The following is a 22978-nucleotide window of genomic DNA, read 5'->3' as shown; positions in this document are numbered from 1 at the left end:
TATCCCACGCAACGGAGCGAAATAAAAGTTGCGATATAAATTTCACTGAACACGAATTAACCGGAACTGACAGCTAACCGAGTCAGAGGAAAGTAATTTGCTCGATTAAAAACTTCCCGTTAAAGAAGGGAATAAAAGTGGAACGAAGTTGTCATAGAAGTACGGATGAATGAAAAAGTTAGCCGAGGAATTTGAAGTCGCTACGAAAATTTCACCAGTTTTTGGCACAACCTCTCGTACGTCGTGGTACCAACAGGGATATCGTCGATCGATGATCGAGAAGCAGGGCAACGAACCGTTCATCTATTCCCCACGAATAAATAAAATGTTAGGTCGAGATAACGAGCAGCGTCGAGGAAACGGGGTACACGCACACTGGGATCAATGGTTACTCGATCCAACTACCGCAAACGTCTTGTACTCCTCGTCGTCTGGTCTCTGCACGAGATCCGTGTTCGTTAAATTTTATTTCACGCTACTTTCTACGGAAGAAAATCTATAGGACGTCTTAAAATAATTTCGCATCGAGAAAACTTTGAATTTGTCTGAAATCTGAACAAACTTCATCATTTTGCAAGCTGAAATTGGAAATTTGGAAGAGTATTTCTTACAGATTGGTAATTCTTCTAACATTTTCCGGTATTTATTCTAAATGTCGGGGAAATGTGCAAACAGCGGAACACTGTTCACTTTAATTAAGCGAGAACGGAACAGAATCGTCTGTCAGATAAGAGAAACAACGTCCAACTTAAGAAAGTGTGGAAACGACAGTGAGGTCAAGGTTTACGATGGTCTGCAGTTATTAAACGGTTACGTCAGACCGGTAGCCACCATACACTCGAAAGCTACGTTTAATTTCGTTAACAAGTCACACGTTCACCCTATGTGACAGAAAAACATTGCAGAATGTGACACGACCAAAGGTGTGGGTATGTGTGTCGCGTTTTATAAAAGGGTAATGTGGTAACTCGTACTAATAGTAAACGATGACGTTATTCGGCGTCAGTTCAAGGCTAGACTCCAACCGTACTCGCCTTCTCTGGAACCTTTTTGCTACTTCTATCCTTCTTCCATCTCTTAATATTCCCTATTTTTCCTCTTCGTTATCCTCTCGAGTATCCTCATCTATTTCGTTCCTTTCTATATTTGTCCGCCTCCCTAATACTGCCTTTCTGCCCGCGACCTCCATTTTCCAGCCTCTCCGTCTCCATTCTCCATCCATCTTACTTTAATACCTTCATATTTCAGCGGTCCGTTTCTGGGAGACATTTTACGGTTGTCTCTTGTATCATGGCGGAATAATAAAATGCATTAGTGCTTAAAAAGAGAAACGAGATCAAAGGTTACGTAACCACATCAGTAGAGACAGCTGGGTACAATTTTAATCGATGAAATCAAATGTCTCTAAAATTAGACGAGATACGATATCTTTCCCTACTGTGCTTTACGATATGTTTATAGCTCGGAATTTTTAGGTGGACGCTTCAAGGCGAAGTCAAGGTCATCTTTATTCTTTCTTCCAAGAAGTTGCGTTTCAAATGCCTTCATATGAGACACAGATACCTAGTATCTTCGTTTTGAGATATCTTAAAATATTTTGCTTATGAATAATTTCACGTACCAATAGATGATGTAGATCATCCAAGTATTAATTAATTTAATTACATAGTACATGAGGTGTCGGTCAACATACCATGGACCACCCTGAATGTTTTAACAAAATGACAGCGTTCAAGATTGCCCTGACCATGCAGAAGTGAAAGAAACCTTCGGATAATAGCACGTTATTTTACGTTTCAACGTGTATGACGTTTCCATCTACCTCTGTCTGGTTTCTCTCTCGATACCGATCTCTTCTCGGCTAACCTGACCAGTGCTGGTACCATCTGTCCTCCTCTTTCTTCTTCATCGACCATTTCTATCTCGTTCCACGTCTACCTGGGTCGATTGTTTCCGATAACCGACCAAACGAGAAGAAGAGCTCGAAATTGCGGAATTAACAAGGGAGGGGTACTTGATGAAGAATCGACTCTGTCTACGAATTCAATTGGGTCAATTGATAATCTTCTCACGGACCGCCATTCATATCAGCAAGGAAGACAAATTCGATCCGGATTATGTGTATCATGCTCTGAGCTTTGCTTCCGGGTAATCGGATTTCATTTTTCTTTTTCTTTTTTTATCGAAGGACACGCAGGTGTACGTAATTGTACTCTGGATGATATTAAAATTTTATCTTCCATTCGTGGATGAAATACAATATCCATTTATAAATTAACAGTAATTAGAAATTGAAACGGGTGTATAGTATTTCTAATTAGAAGATTAATTAATTAGAAGAACTTCTATCGCCAAATTAGGTTGAAACATTGACAAATCAAATGATGCACGGACGTCACGATCATTCTCCATTAAAAACGACCGACCGTGTGTTTGTACGCGTGATTGTTTGTTAATTACTTCCTAATGAGCGTTCAGAGGGGATGAGGTAAGATTGCATGTTACGAGCGGTGCGGCGGCGTGCTTGTCAAGCAAATTGGAGAAATCATGGCGTGCAAAGTGAACCATGCAAGCAAGAAATCCTTCTGGATCGTCCTCATGCTGCTTTCCTCGATCACTCCACGCCACGAGATCGTTTGTCCTCGAATCGCTCGTAAATTTACAGAGTACGTGAGCCGATTGGGGTCGAGATTAAACAGCCGTCTTTTTCTACCTTCTTTATCGCAAGGTTGAGCAGAAAAAAAAATAGCGAATCAAGCGATTCGCTAATAACTGTTACACGTTCTTCGAACGGTAAGCGAACGAACTAAATATATCGACGCTATAAATAGAAGTTGTAAGGTTAGATAAAAATAGACGAAATGGTGTTTATTTGTTACTATTTCGAGTAAATGGCCTGTTGCTATTTCATTTAGAATTTTTAGAAAATAGACTTTTCTAATTAAGCTATAATTGCAATTAATTAATTAATTAATAAAGAAAGTGATCCCCTAAGCGTAAAGAAAATTACTAAATAATTTTTAATCGAATGTCTTTTGGAGAACTTGGAAACCGGAAATTGGAATACGTGTAGTTTAACCCAGAAGACTACACATGTCATAGCGGGTTAATTCTGTCCATCACGTGTCTAGAACCATAGGTAACTCCTAGATAGAGGTACTTGAAATACGTCCGATCCAGTAACGAGTAAACTATTCAATTTCCAAGACGTTGCGAGTGCTCATCGACGATAATTGCCAGCCGTTTCTGAATGGGAACGCACCTGCACGCCATGTGTACGCAAAAATGCTGCATCTCTCGTATTACACGCGTACCATCACGCAATTCGAGCATTGTGTTCTGATCGTGATATCAAATTAGTAAACACTGACATAATGTAAAAAGAAGAAATTTAACGCAACTCGTTATTACGATAATCACGCGGACAAATGAACACAGGTTATCAATGACAAGCACAATGCATTCATAGAATATGCAATAAAATGCACTCTTTGAAACGGGAGCACTGATCAAATGGAAATTGCTCTTATTGTTTCCCTACGAGTAGTTCTACGCATCGATCGATACTATAAATTGTGTCACTGTTCTATTTCTATAATCGTTTTGGAATACAATGATTAACGCAAAATTTTGATGAGCGACTATAATTACTCCTAGATTATAAGAAACATTTGTCACTAGGTGATTATAGTCATGTTTAGTATGTTTGAAAAATCATTCCTAACGACATCGCTAATTCGATCTGATGTGTTCAGAGAACGATTGGACTAACCCTTAAAACTTGGAACAACCGATTAGACGGTGTATGTGCAACGGCATGCATGGTAAATGGCGTGCAGTTACATTCGATAATTGAAAGTTCGCCTCGCGTTCTTACGAATGCAGCCCTTTAGGAAAGTCGTTGCAGTGAACATTATTATCGCGTTGTGTAAACTTGTTGCTGAATCGAGCCAGGCTATTTTCAGCAGCAATCATCGCTAAAAACAGAAGTTAAAACTCACTAAATAAATGTCTCCCCGACGCTAGTCAAACGAGTTCCTTTTCGTTAAGTTCTTTTTTTAATCGTGAACCTGTGTTTCTTCGCGTCTCCGTATTAATTATGCAAACATCGCCAGAAAATTCGTGTGAAATATGCTTGAAAAAGAAATAATGATTTTTTTTCTTTCACCTGCTAAAATGTTACATCAATTCGTGCCCCGAAACGCATTGAATGAAACATGAGGCGTAATTTAATTTAGCATACAGTACCGATTCGACGTGTACAATAAATCAATTCTCTTATCGCGTGACGAATGTCAAGGCTACATTCGATTACGATTGGTGGCTCGTGAATTTCCTTTATTAACGTCGTACCGAAGTAAAACGCGTCTTAATTTAAGAATTTAATTGCCGGGATTAATATTGAAAAGATTCACTGTTTGATCAGTCAGAGTTTCTTTAGCCATTCAGAACGAACAGAGAGGTAACGATTGACGTCGTGTCGTAAAAAAGAACTCGACGAGACGCTGTGATCACAGGGGTCTCTCTTGATCTTCGTTGTCTGAAACGAGACGTCAAGGCAGATGCCAGCGTTACGCTTGTTATTAAAATCAAACAGAGAGGAAGCGTAAATATAACGTAACTCGGTCTAATAAAAACGCAGAAATACACGGTTGATGAACCAAAGGAAATCGTAGATTCGTCATGGATATCGTTTACTCTGCTCCATGAATTTAATATCCATCGCGAATAGAACATGCTTACACGATAGCTCAAATCTATATAGGAAAGTCTAGGGAGAAATTGAAAGATTATTGATACAGAAATCGTTTAACGTGATCAAATGGAGAGATGGTTCTTCTGCAAGGATGCTATCAGGAGAATAGATGGGATTGTGGACCGATCGAATCACAAGTAGTTCCGATAACCTTGGGAATGGAAGTCAAGTAAATGGAAAAGAGAACAAGGTGAAATGACGCGAGGAAAGAACCTCGATTTTCCATTTAAAAATGAAATATATCATCGAACGGAATTAGTGGGATTACTATTGAATTACGAGGCAACTCATTAGTCTCATTAAATTGAAGTCGAATAAGAAGGCTGAGAGTTGTAATTAAACTGACAGAGGCCATCGAAGTGTTAATAAGATGGAGCCACGAAAACGTATCAAGATTATAAATAAGATTATTGCTACATCGAGGTACAAAAAATCTCGATAATTTCACGAGATCGAAGTCTGGTCTGCGCGAAGGGTAGCACACAATTTGTGTCATTATTGGTCCCATTTACGACGAATCCCTCTGGTTTTCTGGAAATAGATAGGAAACAGGAGAAAGAAGAATATCGAAATTCGATCGATCCTGACGGAGATGGTATCGAGCATCTGAGCTCATCCACGAGAATTTGTCCCACTTCACCGATCTTCTGGTTCCTCTTCTCGCATTTTGCTTTCGACATCGTGCAGACCGCACGAAAGCGCTAAAAATACGAATTTATATGCGCGTCCGCTTGATGCGTGTACCTCGTTTCGAGAAAAAAAAAGAGTGGAAGAGTAGGAGAAAGGCGGGATAATTTTAAATGTCAGTGATGATTGGAGAGGAAAAAACGAGACGAAACCATTCCGAGTCCAATGATTATGCACCAGTGATTTCGTAGGTGTTAAATGGCTTCCCGTACGCAATTGTTTCTTTAATTGCGTTTCATCTTGTACTTCAAGTGCAGTTGGCGCCTTGCGTCTTCTCGATAGGAGTTATCTAACGCGAAGACACGTCCGCTCTTAGAATAGCGTTTAACGAGCTCCTTTTCTTGGGAAAAATACAGTAATTAAGGGAACTGATTTATTGCAGACAAAATTGGATCCGTTTGATCGATATTTCTTCAATTATTCAGGGACCTCAGTAAATAACTTTTCATAGAAATGGTCAATTTTTCATCTAATTCTATACTCAAATTTGATTTCCACAAAAGATAAATTTATGTATTTTTAGAATTAAACGAGTTATAAGATATGAGACTGCATAGGGGACATTATCTTCCCATATTTAACTCAGAAAAATGGAAGCCATGAATTCCTAATGCTTTATGAAAGAAAACAGTATAAAAATGTCACAGAAACAAGAAACGATTCTGCTTCGTCGTCTTTAAACGTGACCATTTTACGACCCTCGCGAACCGTATGTTTTCTCTTTCAAAACTTTACACCTAACCGTATCAATGCACGAAACATATTTCTTCCGAGTTTATCGTTGCTGTTTCAACTCTCATCGCTACCATTAGTGTTCCATTAAAACAGCAGTAAAACGTCAACCTTACATAATTCACATGTCACATCGTGTTTCTTTGTTCACACCCAATTAGCTGTCCTGCTCGAGTTTTTACCTGCTCCTCTAATGATCAACGGGGTAAATTACATCTTTCACGTGGAAACGTGTAATTTTACGGGGGATTAGCCTCGCATTGATCACGCTCACCGCGTAATCTTTAAACGCAGCGTGAATTAATAAAGTGACAGGAGCTAATAAAGCTTGAGTTCGATTCTTAGACGCGTAACAGAGCTGTCCGGAGCAGACTTCTGGAGCTTATTAAGCAGAAAGCTTCTCCCTTCCTTTGTCTTCATTTCCAAGAAAGTCTGTTCGAGGCTCTTGTTTGTCTCTGAAACGAACGACGCAGTTATTTGGATAATGATACCCGAAGATTAAGTTAATGGAGCATCGAATTGGAATAATTCCAATTTTAATTTAAAGAACCCTCTTCTTTTTTTAATTTAAAAATCGATTCAAGACGTCCAATGCAGTTCACGTACGCATCGCTGAACATACACGAGCTTCTCCATTTCATATGCACGTTCACGATGCGCACCTTTTAATTAACTCTTCTGCCTCGCACAGAGAAATTTCTCTTTCCTTCGCACTTTATCCGCATTACGATCCATCGTGCAACGATCGTAATTTATAATGGGATTCACGATCGAGATACAACGTTGACGAGGTCGAAATTGTGCGTCTTTTCACAGGAACCTTTTAATTGCACTCGACGCGGTGTTTTTTCGAGTGCAAGAAAGGGGTGCATAAATTAAGCAGCCTGGGAAGGCAGATTCACAAACATTCTGTCATCGTATAAAAAAGCGGTCAAGGAGAATCCAACTTAATTCAAGCAGTTTTTGATGAAAATTCAGTTGACAGAGTTTTTATTACTTTTCTTTCAAGACGATAACTAAAGGGATTTTTAATTTGCATAATTTATGCGCTGGACTATAAACCTTTTTTGGAATATTTCTCCAGATTTTTTTTATTGTTTTATAAAATTTCGCGATGAAAGCGATTCGACACGTCTCAAGGGGTATTTTAAAGATTCACCCGGGAACGTGAACGTTTACCGCCAATAAAAGCAGTTTATTCAACGCGGCATAAGCGCACGCTAAATTTACATTCGTCGAGGAACTGGTTTCGGTTGCTACACCCTGATGCATTCATTACAATCACCAATCTTGAATTCTTTTCACTGATATTCGTTTAATTAATACATTCGACGGGTAGGTAAAAAACTGTCGACCTTTTGAAAGAATGATTTTCGTCGCACACTGCGATGATCATCAGCCACGCAATTGAACATGACGTAATGTTAGTCAAGTCTGTCAGCCACTTACTCGAACGATACGTACACATATTATTATGGATAGTTTTCTTTCGATCTTTGTTATCAATGTCGTCGAACGTTGCCTCATAATTATTCTTAGACACGAAAGGCTGTTATCGATTTCTTAATAACTTCATATCCATCGAATTTCTCTACTTTCCTCGATAATTTCATAGTCCTTCAACGAGGGAAACGCAATTTCTTTTTATATTTCAACGAAGTTACGTAACCACGTATAAAAATTCATGTTTACCCGGACTGCTAAAGCGAACTTTATGGAAGATACATAATATTTCAATTTGACAAGCTTTGAAGGGGGATTTTGTGGATTTGAAATGTAGGAAATGAAATAAGATGCAGTCACTTCCACGCACTGTTTTTTATTTTTGGAAACAGACAGTTTTACTTTAAAATAATTCAATTGAACGACTGCTATTTTTACTTTGATGTATTTAATATTTTGCTGTATTAAAATATACTCATATCTCCTTCTTTCCAGATGAACAAGAACGCGTACAGAAGAAAACTTTTGTCAACTGGATAAATTCTTACTTGTCCAAAGTAAGTAAAACTTCATAGAAACGATTTCAACAATCTTTTCTTGATTCGTCCACTTCTCTGGAAACATTTTCTGTGCACGGAAAGTTACGCAAATTCTTCGTCCCTTTTTCACTGTCCCTTCTACATAATAAGGCATCGTTTGAAATTACTCCTCATCACGAATATCAAAAGTTTAGCGGAATAACTTGTACCTGGCTCGTGAGTCTCGATTCTACGCTCCAAGTTTTGCACTTCCGGATACTTTGAAACTTGAATTAGAATCCTTTCCTCGCGACATGCATGCTACAGAAACGGGACGGCGTTGCCTTTAATCCGTTGGTCCCTTAATTCTTGATTAAAATTTTTCCATAAAACGATAAAATTCATTTCCAGAGGATTCCACCTCTCCGAGTGGATGATCTGATCGATGACCTTAAAGACGGCACCCGTCTTCTCGCCTTGTTGGAAGTTCTGTCCGGTGAGAAGCTGGTAAGTTCGTATAGCGAATGTATGCCGTAATTCTGATCGATAGAGAGTGCTCTCGGTACGAAACGTGTTTCTGTTCGCAGCCGGTTGAAAGGGGCCGTAACTTGAAGAGACCGCATTTTCTCAGCAATGCCAATACAGCTCTTCAATTCCTGCAGAGCAAGAAAGTAAATATTTTCTCCGAAGAAACTGAAAAATTTCATTCAATTTCTAAAGAAAAAATTACAAACGACCATTCGATATCTGTTCACAGATTAAATTGGTGAACATCAATTCGTCTGATTTGGTGGACGGACGACCGCCCGTTGTGTTGGGCCTGATTTGGACCATAATTCTATACTTCCAGGTAAACGATCTTCTATTTCGAACTCCGTACGATCGAAGTTACGCAAAGAAAAGCACACTTACAACTAGAATGCGGTAGTCGCTTAAGTACGAAGCTCGTGCCACATATCAGGTCATTCTATAGTCGATGTCGTTCCGATCTTATCAATTTTACATTACACGTTCGTAGGAGAAAATAATATATCAGCAAGTATGCGTGAAAATGACATTGTGTACGGAATGACCTAATACAACATCGGATTACATAAAGGTGCTGCGATGTACGCAACAGCACTATCAATCGTTTAAATTTACGGGGATTAACTTGCGAGTCACAAGGACGCGATTGATCATTCTTTTCTGTCGAAATTTTCTAATGGAATAATTCATAAATTTCCTTACGCAATGATACAGAATCATATTATAAAGAATTTAAAAAAAAATTTTCCTGTCCGACCTTTTTTCATTAAATAAGTTAGTCCTCGTTAAGAACGAAGTAAATTACAGTCCATTCTGCTAACCACATTTATTCCACAAATACAAGCTACGATCGAAGGATCGAAAGAAGGTGAGTAGCTATGGAAAAGAAAAAAGAAAAAAGAAAAGATTGTCGTTTAACTGGTACGATGGGACGAGTAAAGCTGTAGAGAAAGTCTGTGTACAGTGATAGCACGCACCTGCATGCAACTTACGCATCACACTAGTACGCACGCTAGTTCTCCTCCTTTCGTGAATTCTCTACCCCACACGATGGAATTCCCTTCGCCGTGGATCCACTGATAGCGTGATTTTATAGATCGAGGAGAATACCAGAGCTTTGGAGTATCTTGGGCACACGTGGGGTAGTCAGAGCAGCCTGGAGAGCCTCAGCACCCAAGGGTCAGCTACCAGCGAGAGGAAACGCATCAGCAGCGAAAAATGGAAACAGGGGGCGAGGAAGACTTTGTTACAATGGGTCACCAATGCCCTGCCGAAGTTAGTACAACAACGCTTAATTATTTAATTAATTATTTCGCTTCGAAGGTGTCAGTGTCGAATCCGGAGCTTCGAGTTGCGAGCGTTAACAATATTTTTCCACTTTGTCGCACAGGGACATAAAAGTCCGCGACTTCGGCGAAAGCTGGCGCGATGGCAACGCCTTCCTGGCCATCATCGACGCGATCAAAGCAAATCTGGTGAACATCGCAGCTATGAGAGAGGCGACGAACAGAGCTCGTCTAGCGACAGCTTTCCACGTGGCTGAATCGGAGCTTGGCATCGCCAGGCTCCTCGATCCTGAAGACGTCGACGTTCCCCAACCAGACGAGAAATCGATCATGACTTACGTAGCTCAGTTTCTGCATAAATATCCGGAACCAGGATCCACAGCTTCCGACTCGTTCGCTGCTGTACAGCAAGAATACGATAGATTGTTTAATTGGCTTAATGAGAAAGTTAGATACCTGGAACAGATGGATAGGGCTAATTCTTTCCCTTTGAATTATGGAGTACGTATGGTGTTTGTTGAATATTGATGATTATGTATTTTTTTTGAAATATGTTTTATTTGAATTTCTATTCGTAGGATTATGGTGCTTTGAAAGGGGAAGCTGATCAGCAGCTGGGGGTGTATAATAAATTACAACGCCTTGTTGAAACACCTAGCATGATAAGCATCACTAGAGATTCTTGGGGACATATACAGAATTTGTGGAAAACTTTTGAAATCCTTGTAAGCTCGCAGAATTTAGATTTCCAGATTAAATGCAGGTTCAATAATAATTTTATGACGTTCTTTCAATGTTTTTAATTTTAAACTCATAGATGCTTCACTGGCTCTGGATCCTAGACTCCTCTTTACCAGGCGAATTAGGGGAGGTTGGTAAATGGCTGGGTCGTGCAGAGGCTCTCTTAATATCCGACAACGACATACCCGAAGAAATGACCGAAGAAACAGCCAACATAATATCAAACAAGTTGGAAGATCACAAGAAGTTCTTCGTCGATCTACCGTCCATGACAGAACGTTTCCAAGCAGCTCGAAACTCTCAGCTCGCCTTGAAAGTTCCAGCCCAACAGTTGACCAATATGGCAACTCGATTCGAAAGCTTGCCAGATCGCGCTGCGAAACGTAGAATCCGACTAAAGTTCCTGGAGCACAAGTGCTGCCTTATTGCTTTCTTGTTCCTAGTCGAGACGAAGTTGAAAGGATGGAGCGTGAAATATGGCACCGAGGAGAAGGTGCACCAGATGCTGGAACAGTACAGAAACTTCGTGTCTCGAAACAGAATCTTTCAGGAGTTCCAGAAGGCGTACTTGGACATGCAGCAAGTCGTCGAGGATTATAAACGCGAAGGAAATGTTGGTGAGTAAAACTTGTGCATAATAAAGAAATTAAATTCTGTTTTTTAATTTCCCTACAGAAACCATATTCCCGCTTGTTATAGACAAAGAAGAAAGCGCAAGTATCGATCGTTTCATGAGAGAAACCAGCGAGAAATGGAAGAGTGTCTCCATGGACCTTCGTTGCGTGCAAAGTATGCTGGAGGAGGTCGTAGCCTACTGGCGTCGCTGGAACGTCGTCTCCGACGAGTTCGAAGCCTGGTTGATGCGAGCAGAACCAGCTCTGAACCTCCCAGAAGAAGAAAGAATGGAGTTCTTCCAAGATATAAGCGTTTGGAAGGACAAACACCAACAGCTATCCGACACAGTTACCTTCCTCATCGCCACATCCGATGAACCAGTCGCTCTGCAACTGAAACAACGTTACTCGAACCTCACTTCGAGATGGGAGTCCCTGTTCCAGGAAGCGAAACAGTACATGCGTGCTGGGGACGTGATACGAAACAGGAAGGACTACAGAGCTGGCGTGGAGACCCTGCAGAAGTGGCTAAGAAACGTCGAATCAGCTTTGTCAGCCACTGACCTAACCACCACTGAGAAGATCAAAGCCTATGGCGAGAAACTACAAGTTTTCCATAACGAGGTGGAAGGTATCGAGGATCTCTTCAAGAGCATCAGCAAGAAATTTCAAACGCTCATTCAAGATCTATCCCGTGATGAAGTGGACAAGATGATGAACACCTTGAAGAAAGAGAAAGAAGCTCTGGTCAAAGTACGAGCTTTAATTCCCATGCAACTACATTTATATCATCAGTTGTTGGTTCAACAGGAATCCCTGGAAGCTGGACAAAAAGAAATTGCTACTTGGTTGGATGAAGCAGAGAGGATGTTGATGAGTATCGACTTATCTGGAGGCAGAGAATACATCCTGGCTCAGTTGGACCGTCACAAATCCTTCTTTTCAAGGACTCTGTACTACAAATCTATGTTGGAATCCAAGAACAAGGTTTTCACCAACATTGTGAAGTCTGTGGACAGCCATGCTGATGTTAGTACAGCAGAAGGTGGCAAGACCCTGAGGGAACTCAACGAACGGTTCAATAAAGTGTCCCAAGCTGCTCAGGTTTGGGAACTACGTCTGCAAGAAGCTGTCAGATGCTGGACCAAGTTCAAAGAATGCGAGAGACAAGTGTCCGAATGGTTGTCAGTAGCAGAGACCATGATCAACGACAAACATACCGACAATAGACGATCCATAGAGTATCACAAGAATTTCTTCAGCAACGTGAGCGAGAAATGGATCCAAGATTTCGCGAACGCTGCACAGGACTTGAAGAATATCCTGCCTGTTGAACAGCAAGCTCCAATCGTGGAAGCTGTGGAAGCTTTGCAAAAACGTTGGAAGGAAGTACTGACGTTTGCTCCTCTTCATCTAATGAGACTCGAGTTCCGTCTTGACGAGACCACCTTCCTGCAGTACCTGAAGGGAATCGAAGTTGAGATCAACTCCGAGCAACAGGCTCTGATGAAGAATGATAACGTGGAAAGTATACTGCAGAGGAACAAGGAGTTCTTCGTGAATCGTGGCACAGTGCTGGAAGTGGAGAAGTGTTTGCAGACCCTGAAGAAGATCAGTCAGGCGTACAGCCAACTGCAACCCAGTGACACCAGTTTAGCCGAGGCTACTCAGAATGCTGAACGTTTGTGGGAGGAATCTGCTCAGAGAGTGGAACGTTTGAGGGATCAATTGAAACAAGTGCCTCAGCAATGGGCTGCTTACAAGAAGAAGTGAGTACTTAGAAATTTGTTATTAAAGCTAATAATTACTGGTAATTTCGACTGGTTCATATTTTCATTCTAGATTCGACGAGATGGTTCGATGGATGGACCACGTGGACAGCAATCTGAGAAGCATACTACACGAAGTGAACACGCTGGAGGAATTCGAGACAGAGAAAACAATATTCCAGGTAAGGAAAGTTATTCTGTATACTTAAAGATTCTGTATTCCAACAACGAATATGCATTGAGTCATAAAAATTCATTGAGGAGATAATTTGAATCTATTTAAATACTTTCGTCCATTTTGTCCTTGCATTCTTCGTTCTGGATAGGTTCAAGTTTTAACGGTAAATATGATATGAAGGAAAAAATATTTCGTTTCAAAGTACGCTGGGTATTCTCAGAAAATGAAAATTATTTTTGAACAATGTGTTTTATCAGAAAATATGCCGAGAAGCAGACAGCAAACGCGAGGAGATGAAGTGGTTGGTTCAAACCTTGGACAGTCTGACCTCGAATCGTTCAGATCACGAAGCCCTTTCAGAACAGAATCGTCTCGAGCAATTGATCACTCGTTACAAGAATCTGATACCCACTATTGAAATTACCATGACGAAAACCGATATCTACTCGAAGAGTTACACGTACAGAAAGGAGGTACGCGAGGTGTGCACTCTTCTGCGCAAGGTTCGTGATCAGTCCAAGGTCGACGTGGTTGCCGAAGGTCCGGAGACCCTGCAGACCGCACTGTCCCATCAGGAGAGTCGCCTGAGTAATCTGGAACAGCAGAGACCAAACATCGTCAGCATGTTGCAGCGTGGAAAAGATCTTCTAAAGGATCAACATGCTCCTCCATTCGTATCCCTCGAAGTTCAGCAACTGGAATCCAACTGGAACGACACGTACGGTCAAAGTGTAGAGACCTTGAAGACTCTGAAGAGCACTCAGAAACTGTGGAACACTTATACAGAACAAAAAGAAGAGATCTTGAAGTTGATCGAGCAAGCCGATGAAGAACTAAGAAAGATCGATTCGAAGATCTATTTCAATGCTTCCGAAGCATCCTCCGATCTTCAGAATAAGCAAGACTTCAGTTCTACGTTGAGGAAATCAGCCGAAGAGTGGATGAAGAAGCTACAAGAAACGTACAGTCAGCTGACCGACGTGACACCCCCAGAGAAGAGGGAAGTTCTGAAGAAAGAGATCACGATTACAGAAAAACGAATGGAGACCACTATAAAGACGGTCGAAGAGAAGGTTGTTCATTTGCAAAAGCACAGCACCAGATGGAACAAGTTCCAAGCGAAATTGAATGAATTACAATCGTGGGCTCAACAGAGGACACCGCAATCGATTTCTGACGCAGCAAACCTGGCAACGTCCCCCGAAGAGATGGTATACAGGACGGAGAGTTTGCAAAAGGAGATTCGAGAGAAGTACAGCGTATTGGAGTTCCTCGAACTGGAAGCTGATCGTCTCGTGAAAGGTAAGTCGACTCGTTTAATAGGTATTCTTCGAAGAATAACGAGTTACATTTTCATTCACAGGCGAAGGTAACAGACTCGAGAACAGACCGCTAAGCAGTGAGTTTTGCAAGCTCGAGAAGACCCTTGAAGTCTTGAAGAAGAGCATCGTGGTTCAACGACAGAGCGCTACTGAAAATCTAGAAACCTGGAAGGAGTACGAGAAGGGAATTAAAGAATTGAAACCGTGGATCGAAGAGTCGGAATCAAAGGCTGCTACCATAGGCAGCAAACCTACCACCTTAGCTCAAGCAACTCAGATGCTGGAAGCAGCCAAGGCTTTCGAAATACGATGCCAGCAACACTTCCCTAGAATTCAAGATTTATCACTGATCAGTCAACGAATGTCAGGTAGGACATCAGCATCCGACGAAGTGGACGCGGTTCACACTCGGTGGAACGCTGTCCACGACACAGCCGTGCAGACGACCACGAAGTTGGACAAGTTGGTCACCTCATGGAACAGCTTCGAGTCTGAGATCAAAGAATTCAACGAGTGGCTAGAAAGATCCGAAAGAACGGTACTCGTGGAGCCTAACACTCAAACTCCTGAGGTATCAGTGTTGGAGAAGGAGTTAGCACGCTTGAAGGACTTCAACAAGAGCATATCCGATCACCAGGCTCAATTAATCTCCCTAACTCAGGTGTCTGATCACATCAGCCATGGTTTGTCTCTGGAAGGAGCGTCGAACTTGAAGAGTCGAGTGTCTGATATAAAATCCAGGGTCAGTAGACTGGCAGACACTGTCAGGTTGCAGATCAACAAAGTCTCTGATTCCCTGTTAGCTCGTCAAGAGTTCCAGATGAAGATCACCGACTTCGAGAACTGGATGTCACGATTGAGGTCAAACATCGCTGAAATCAGTGATGCTAGCGTTGACACTGTAGACACGAATCTCCAGGCTGTGCATGCTTACATTCAGGAGCACTTTGAGAAACAGCCGAGTTTTGCAGCCATCTACGACGAGGTCAAACAACTGTCCTCGAAAGGATCAGTTATGGAAGCAGCTGCTTTGGATGAAACTTATACCACCTTGGCGAAGAAGTACAAAGCACTGGAGGATGACTTGCAGCAGAAGAAGAAGGGCCTGGAGAAGTGGATAGAATTGCTCAGCTGGTTAAACGATGCGAATGCTCAGTTGAGTCACTGCAAATACGAAGCAGAGGCTAGGAAACCAACTCTAGCTGACCTCGAAAGATTCTCTTCAGAGTTGCAAACCATCTACGATAAAATAGACAGCTGGAAACAGCACGTTCTACCTGACTCAGCAGTGAGTATCCAGATTAGGGATAAACAAGGAAAGCCTCTTTCAGCGGCGGATTTATTAAACGATCTGGAGAACAAAGCTATAGCCTTGAAGAATGAGATATCCGCGAAACGTGACAAGTTGGAGAACCTCGATGCCAGGTGGAACAACTTCAGAAGCTTGCAGCAAGAAATCACTGAGAAGATATTGAACACTCAAACAGCTCTTCAGGAAACAGTTTACAATGTTGATTCTTGTAAACAATTAGCACCTGCGGTGGACAAGATTGATCGATTGATCGAGGATCATCAGAAGAGGGAGCAGCAGAAAGAGATTCTTCATTTCGAGGGTAGTTCCTTGATGAAGGAGGACCAAAGATCGACGACTAACATTCAGGTAGTTCTATCTTCGGTCGATGCTAATTGGGAGAAGGTCAATGAACTTCTACGAGAACAAAGGAAGAAATACGCCGACATGAACACAGACTGGAAGGCGTACGAAGAAGCAAAACAGAAGCTGAAGAAGTCGATCGAAGAAGCAAAGACTCTGTGCCGGTCAGTCAAAGGGATACCTTACGACGTCACCCAAGCGAACATAGCTTTAGAGAAGCACAAAAAGGCATTGGAAACCTTGAAGAAAGGCAAACAATTCTTAGAGAAAATGGACACCAAAGCGCAACAGCTCATCAAGGAAACATCTCTGATGCCTAGATTCGACTCCGACTTGATAGAAACAGACTTGACTGAATCTCGACAGAATTATCAGGACATTTACAATGACATCAGTGAAAAATTGCAAGCATACGAGACTCAAGTGATCATCTGGAAACAGATAGAAGAATCCAAATCAGAACTAATCACATGGCTGACTAATACCAGTGACGTTTTGGCTTCTGCCAGCTCACGATTGGTGGATGCTGAGACTTGCCACGCGACCTTGGCAAGATACCGCGAAGAACTGCCAGGTTATCAGCAACTGTACCGAAATATCGTCTCCAAAATCGAGCAGTTAGTCAAACTGAACGATAACAAAGAAATCCCTACATTAAACTCTTTGCACAAATTATTAGACGATCAATTCCTTATGGTCACTAATTATGCAGAGAAGCTCGAATCTCTGACGTCGACCTTGAATGAAAGAGAGAGAAATATCAGGCAGGAGATGAAGAGATGCGGTGATTTAATTTCAAAGATCAGAGAGGACATCATCAAGTGTGATGATTTAACTGGCGAGAATACTAAGATTTTAGGCAGAATCAACAAGTGTCAAGAATTGAAAACAGAATTAGAGCAGTGTGATTATGCCTTGTCGAAGGTCGAAGAGACCCTGACGACCATCGCCACAGAATACCAGGGTATCTTCAGATCGAGTCTGCCTAAAGAGCTTCAAGCTCTTCAGCTTCGAAGAGACGGCGTGGCCAGCCACGCGAACAAAGTGATCGCAACCTTGGTTGCATTCTTAACTAAACTCTATCACGAGAAGTTTGGAGCTCTTCAGCGTATGGTGGTGACACTGAAAGAGAAGGTGGCTTGGTGCGAACCCGAGCAGAGCAGCGATCGTTACAATCTCGAAGTAAAAATGGCCTCTCTGATGGACGTGGAGGCTGGTATCGCTGATTGTATCGCTAGAAAAGAGGACACCGACAATTCCTTGAAGCTTCTAGCGTCTGTGGAGAGCGCGGAAACGATGGAAGACTTGAAAACCGACAGGGACAAGGTCGAGGGGGACCTGGAGTCCCTGAAGTCTAGCTTCGGCAAGATTAAAAACGATCTAGAGCGAAACATTGCGCTGTGGCAGCGATACGAGCACACCTCGGAGAGTGTTTTATCATGGTTGAAGGAGAATGAGAATAAAATCAGAGCCGAGGCTTCGGCATTGCTGAACCTGGAGGACATCGAGCAGAAGATCTCAGAGATGAGCCAAGCCCAGAAGACGGTGATGGAGTATAACGCTGAATTGAAAGCACTCACTGCTCTAGCTGAAGACATCACCAAAGTCAGCTCCGAATCCAGAGTGAACCAGTACATAGTACACCTGAACACTCGTTACGATTATGTCCTGAAGTTCCTTTCCCAATACTTGGACAGGCTTAAAGAATTGAAGGACAACAGGGATCAGTATATCGCGAACAAGAAGAAACTCGAAAAATGGATCCAGAATGCCGAGAAGACTCTGAAAGCATTCGATGAAATCACTGGACCAAAGCCTATCACTTTCTACCAGTCTCGTTTGAAGGAGTTGAAAGCGTTTGCTGAGGAACGAGAAGTTGGGCAAGGTATACTGAATAAAACCGCTGAAGCAGGCGAAGCTCTCTTCGCCAGGATCACTCCTGATCAGAGAGAAACAATCAGAGCCGAGGTGAGGAACTTCCGCAACCGAGTTGACGCCATGGCGGATCGCGCTAACGTGATCTACAAGAAGATAGAGAGTGACATGATGCACAGATCGTCGTTCGAAGATAAATTCTCGCAGGTGAAGCAATGGCTGGTGGACGCTCAGAATAAATTGGGCGAGAAACAGGAACTGCTACCAACTTTGCAGGAGAAGAAGTTAGCTCTTCATCTGTTCAGAGCCGTGGCGCAGGACGTTACTGTTCATAAAAACATTCTTCAGCAGCTTCAAGAGAGACTGAGCACAGCACCCGACGACGATGCCAGTGAAATGCTGGGGAACGTGATAGAAGCCTACGAGAAACTGTCTAACGAAGTCGAAGGAAGGATCAATATCGCAGAGAAACACGTTTCCAACCACGAAGCTTATTTCCAGACTTTCGAGAAGACTCGCGACTGGATCAACACAGTCATCAACGAAGGTACACCCATCATCGAGGACTTCTCGGTGGAAAGGGACACTGCTCAGAGCAAGATCTCGGCGATCGAGAGTCTGTTGCAGCAAAAAGCTGAAGGGGATCGAATCTTAGCTGACTGCAATCAACAGATGAACATAGTTCTCGAGCAGACATCTATGCCGGGTCATTCGGCGCTGATAACGAATTTCGAGCAGCAGAGCAAGATCTGGAAGGACTTCCTGAAGAGATGCGTCACTGCCAGGGATAAATTGAAACAGATGTTCAGTCAGTGGTCCGAGTTCGAGAAGATAGTGGAAGGTCTGGAGGCTTGGATCAAGCAGATGGAGACTCAGCTGAAGGACCAGAGTCTGAAGAGCACCGAAGAAGCAAAGAGGTCTAATCTGCAGAGACTGAAATCTCTTGAAGAGAGCATCATCGCCAAAGGCAGTGAATTCAACGCCGCGATCGAGAAGAGTCAGAGCATCGAAGCTGAAGCTGATCTTGCTACCAGAGTCTCCAGGCAAACTACTAAGTACCAGGCTATCAAGAATCAAATTAAGGAAGCCGTGATGAGATACGAGCAATTCGTGAAGGAACACCATACCTTCAACTCGAAGTACGATCAATTATTGCAATGGATCACTGATATCCAGTCAGAGCTGAAGAAGCACAGTGAAATCGTGGGTGATTTATCGGTTTTGCAGAGCAGACAGAAGCTTGTTCGCGATCTCGGTGACACTAGGACGAAGGAGAACGCTCGTTTCGAGTCTGTGATCGATCTAGGAGAGAAATTATACGTCCACACGTCTCCTGATGGTCGAGAGATCATCAGACAACAGCTGAGAAACTTAAGAACCTTGTGGGACGGATTCTCCGAAGAGCTCCAGAATACCACGCAGAAGTTGGACCAGTGTTTGATGCAATTCGCAGAATTCTCCTTGTCTCACGAGCAACTAACTGCCTGGCTTCGAGATGTCGAACGAGCTATGCATCAGCACACTGAATTGAAGTGCACTTTGGAAGAGAAACGAGCACAGCTTCAGAATCACAAGATCATGCATCAGGAGATCATGTCCCATCAGTCTCTCGTTGAGAACGTTTGCGACAAGGCTCAGCAATTGGTCGATCAGACCAAGGACACGTCTCTGAACGTCTTCCTACCTTCCATCAAACAGCTGTTCCATAATATCGTGGCTAAGTCGAAGGATTTATTAGAGAATTTAGAGGACTGCGTGGAGAAACATCATCGTTTCAATCTCCAGGTGAAGAGTTTCTCGGATTGGCTGAATGGAGAACGAGAGAAGCTTGCAGAATGCAATGACGTCACTGGAGAACGCACGGATATCACTCGAAGACTTGCTACTTTGGCGGGTTTGAAGGACGATCAGATGCAGGGAGCAGAATACCTGGAGAAATTAAAAGAACTCAGCGACATTGTGATCAAAAGAACCGCGCCTAAGGGTTGGGACACTATTAATAAGGAGATTAGCGTTTTGGAGAGCAATCTTCGACAATACTTGAGCGAAATAGGTAAGTATCCTTCAACTTTGAATGATTCTTTTAGCAGGAATACCAAAAGGAATCATTTGTTCATCGTACAGAGTCAGTGGAGGAGAAGCAAAAAGCAGCCTTGCAAAAATGGCAGGACTTTGAAGATAAATTGGAGGCACACACTAAGTGGTTCTGTGCCATGGAAGCTGCGTTCAGAGACCAGCAATTGCAACCCACTTTACAGGACAAGGAAGCTCGTTTGCAGACTTTGAAAGAGAAACGCGACGCCATACTGAAAGAAGAATCCAAGATTGATGAGTTTGTCGACAAGTCTCATAGTTTGCTCCATGCCAGTGGCGTTGATCGTATAAAACCTCTGATCTCCCAAATTAGCAAGAGGTTAATTTCAAACTCTCTAACTTCACTGTTGGTGCAATGGTCAGGGGTAGAAAGGTAAAATTTATCTTCAATTTCAGGTACCAATTGTTACACGTCCTCAGTAAAGAGGTAGTCACTCGATGCCAGACCATCGTGGACGACCATCGTGCCTATGAAGAAAAATTGAAGGTCATCGATGCCTGGCTCACTCAGTTGGAGCAAAGTTTAGCCAGCCTGAAGAAGGAGGAAGCTGGTGGGAACCTGGAAGAGAAGGTTTCCCGTTTGCAGATCCTGCTCGCTGAGAAGGAGCAAGGTGAACATCGACTGGGAGGTCTGATATCCTTTGGAGAGAGAATCCTAGCTGATACATCGGCTCAGGGACGAGAACTGATTCGTCATGAATTGAGACAAGCTCGAGAACGATGGGACAAACTGGTGGAAGGAATAGCTGAGCAACAGAAGAAACAGGATGCTCAGTCTTTGCAGTGGTCCAATTATCAAGAGACTCTGCAACAAATTCTGGCCTGGTTGGACACTATGGAGAGGTCTGTGAAACAGGACTCCTCGATCATCTGGTCGTCTCTTCAGGAAATTAAATCGAAGTTGCTGAAGAGCAAGGTAATTCTATTTTTTATAAAATGATTAGAAAATTTTTTAGATGGGCAGTGTTTATTTTCTGAAGAAAATAATGTTGAGAGTTTTGAAGGTTTCATGATGAAGAAACATTTTCTTATTCTAGGGAATGCATCAAGAAATCTTGGCATACAAACGTATCATCGAAGGAGTCTCTGAGAAAGCCAATGCTCTGTCTTACACAGCTCAAGCACCATCTGACGCTCAACAGAAAGCTGCCTCCGTTTCCGGTCGATACGATGACCTGGTTGAGATGTCGCAGAAAAATATATCCAATCTGGAGACCCTTCTAGACACGTTCCAACAATTCTACGACCTTCAGAAATCCTATCAGGATTATCAGAAACAGCAATGGGAACAGTTAGCCAATTACAGTGATTACACAGGAAACAAGGCTGCTCTTCAGGCTCAGTTGGCTAAGATCATGGAACTTCAAGATGGTCAAAGAGAAGGAGAATTGAAATTAAACATCCTCAGTGAACACGTAGCACAGAGTGCTCATAATTTATCCCCTAGATCATTAGAATCCATGGAAAGAGACCTGGCTACGTTAAGGTAAGAAAAATGAAATTCTGTAAAGAAAATTTTAAATCATTTTTCTATGAATTCTAAATTCATTTTTGGAACAGATTCGAGCAGAAGAAGTTTGCTACTGCGGTGAACGATATTATTCGGTGCATCGAAGAGAGAATCCAACAATGGAGCGAGTATGAGAATTCTTTAGAAAGATTGTTAGCCTGGTTGACTGATGCAGAGTCTTCTTTGAAGAATTATTCGTTGAAGAATACTTTGGATGAGAAACAGGAACAGCTTGAAAAATATCAGGTAATATTTTAATTAAAAAGAAAAATTGTTAGTGCACACCTTTCGTTCAGTTCTTTTTTTCGCTTCTTTTTAAGAATACATTGTTCAACCCTTTTTTGGATTCCTATGAGGATTATTTAATATTATTTTACCAAAGTTTTACGAAATAATAGAGGATTACATAAATTTTCAAAGAGTTAAGGCATGGTTAGTTTAAATTTTGGGGAGCTGCTGAAATTCTCATAATCTGAAAAAGGGTTAAATATAAAATTCCACCCCCAAATACATGATATAACGTGAGGTAGCGTATTTGAATTTATTAAGAAGAGGAAAAGATACGAGAGAGAGATGAGGTTGTCGTTAAATTCAGGCATTGTATTTGGAAAACTTTCTTAGGCACTACAAAAAACCGCCTTGTCGTGGGACACGGAAGTGACGGAACTGGTGGCCCTCGGCGACCACCTGGATCAAGTAAGAATAAAATCAATCCTGAAAACTCTTCAGCAAGGCGTGGATGCTTTCTTTTTTACGAATCTCTCATTACTGTCCCCTTCTCGCGTTCTCCTTTCATCTTTCTTTGCACTGTATCTCTATGTTATCTTCTTTCTTCTATTCTTTTCTTATTTCAGTGTGATTTGTACATGAAGATATTCAATGTACTTACTTGGGAAGTTGTTGACAGATTTCGGAAGACTTGTTACACACCTCTCACACTGTTATACTTACACTTTCTGAAATTTCACAAGCGTCTTAACACGTACTCGAGGATTTCAATCGTTTCTACTTCGATGCACGCAGACCTGTTGTTTCAAGCATGCTTGATCGAAGAATCGTGTTTCAACCTGTCGATTGATTGAATTCATACTGACTAGGGAACGTTGTTTTTTACCATTATACATACAAGAACACAACATGTACATAAAACAAGTTCAATGTCAAGGTGTTTTCATAGGGACAGAAAATGACCTAATTTGCTCGGTGCATTATATGAAACAAGTGGTGCATCCTAAATAAATGTACTTTACACCTAAAGATATCTTTTATTC

The 22978-nt window shown here is 42.0% G+C and overlaps 1 protein-coding gene across 11 annotated transcripts in view; it reads left to right on the top strand.

Moving 5' to 3' along the window:
• Positions 1–22978, top strand: part of LOC114875058 (nesprin-1) — an 88796-nt gene that overhangs the window by 3268 nt on the left and 62550 nt on the right. For 10 of the 11 annotated variants that reach the window (XM_029184951.2, XM_029184943.2, XM_046288525.1 and 7 more), the window contains exons 2-18: positions 8114–8175; positions 8548–8643; positions 8724–8807; positions 8894–8986; positions 9761–9939; positions 10055–10451; positions 10529–10675; positions 10768–11308; positions 11391–13074; positions 13148–13256; positions 13510–14554; positions 14616–20156; positions 20228–20516; positions 20594–21113; positions 21235–21683; positions 21758–21953; positions 22329–22403. In XM_029184951.2, the coding sequence (XP_029040784.2) occupies positions 8114–8175; positions 8548–8643; positions 8724–8807; positions 8894–8986; positions 9761–9939; positions 10055–10451; positions 10529–10675; positions 10768–11308; positions 11391–13074; positions 13148–13256; positions 13510–14554; positions 14616–20156; positions 20228–20516; positions 20594–21113; positions 21235–21683; positions 21758–21953; positions 22329–22403 (11507 nt within the window). The remainder of the gene's footprint in view (positions 1–8113; positions 8176–8547; positions 8644–8723; positions 8808–8893; positions 8987–9760; positions 9940–10054; positions 10452–10528; positions 10676–10767; positions 11309–11390; positions 13075–13147; positions 13257–13509; positions 14555–14615; positions 20157–20227; positions 20517–20593; positions 21114–21234; positions 21684–21757; positions 21954–22328; positions 22404–22978) is intronic. The other variant, XM_046288522.1, reaches the window with a different exon arrangement.

Source organism: Osmia bicornis, chromosome 13 (assembly GCF_907164935.1).
Source record: "Osmia bicornis bicornis chromosome 13, iOsmBic2.1, whole genome shotgun sequence".
In the NCBI taxonomy this organism is placed as follows: Eukaryota; Metazoa; Arthropoda; class Insecta; order Hymenoptera; family Megachilidae; genus Osmia; species Osmia bicornis.
This window is presented reverse-complemented; position numbering and strand designations above follow the sequence as displayed.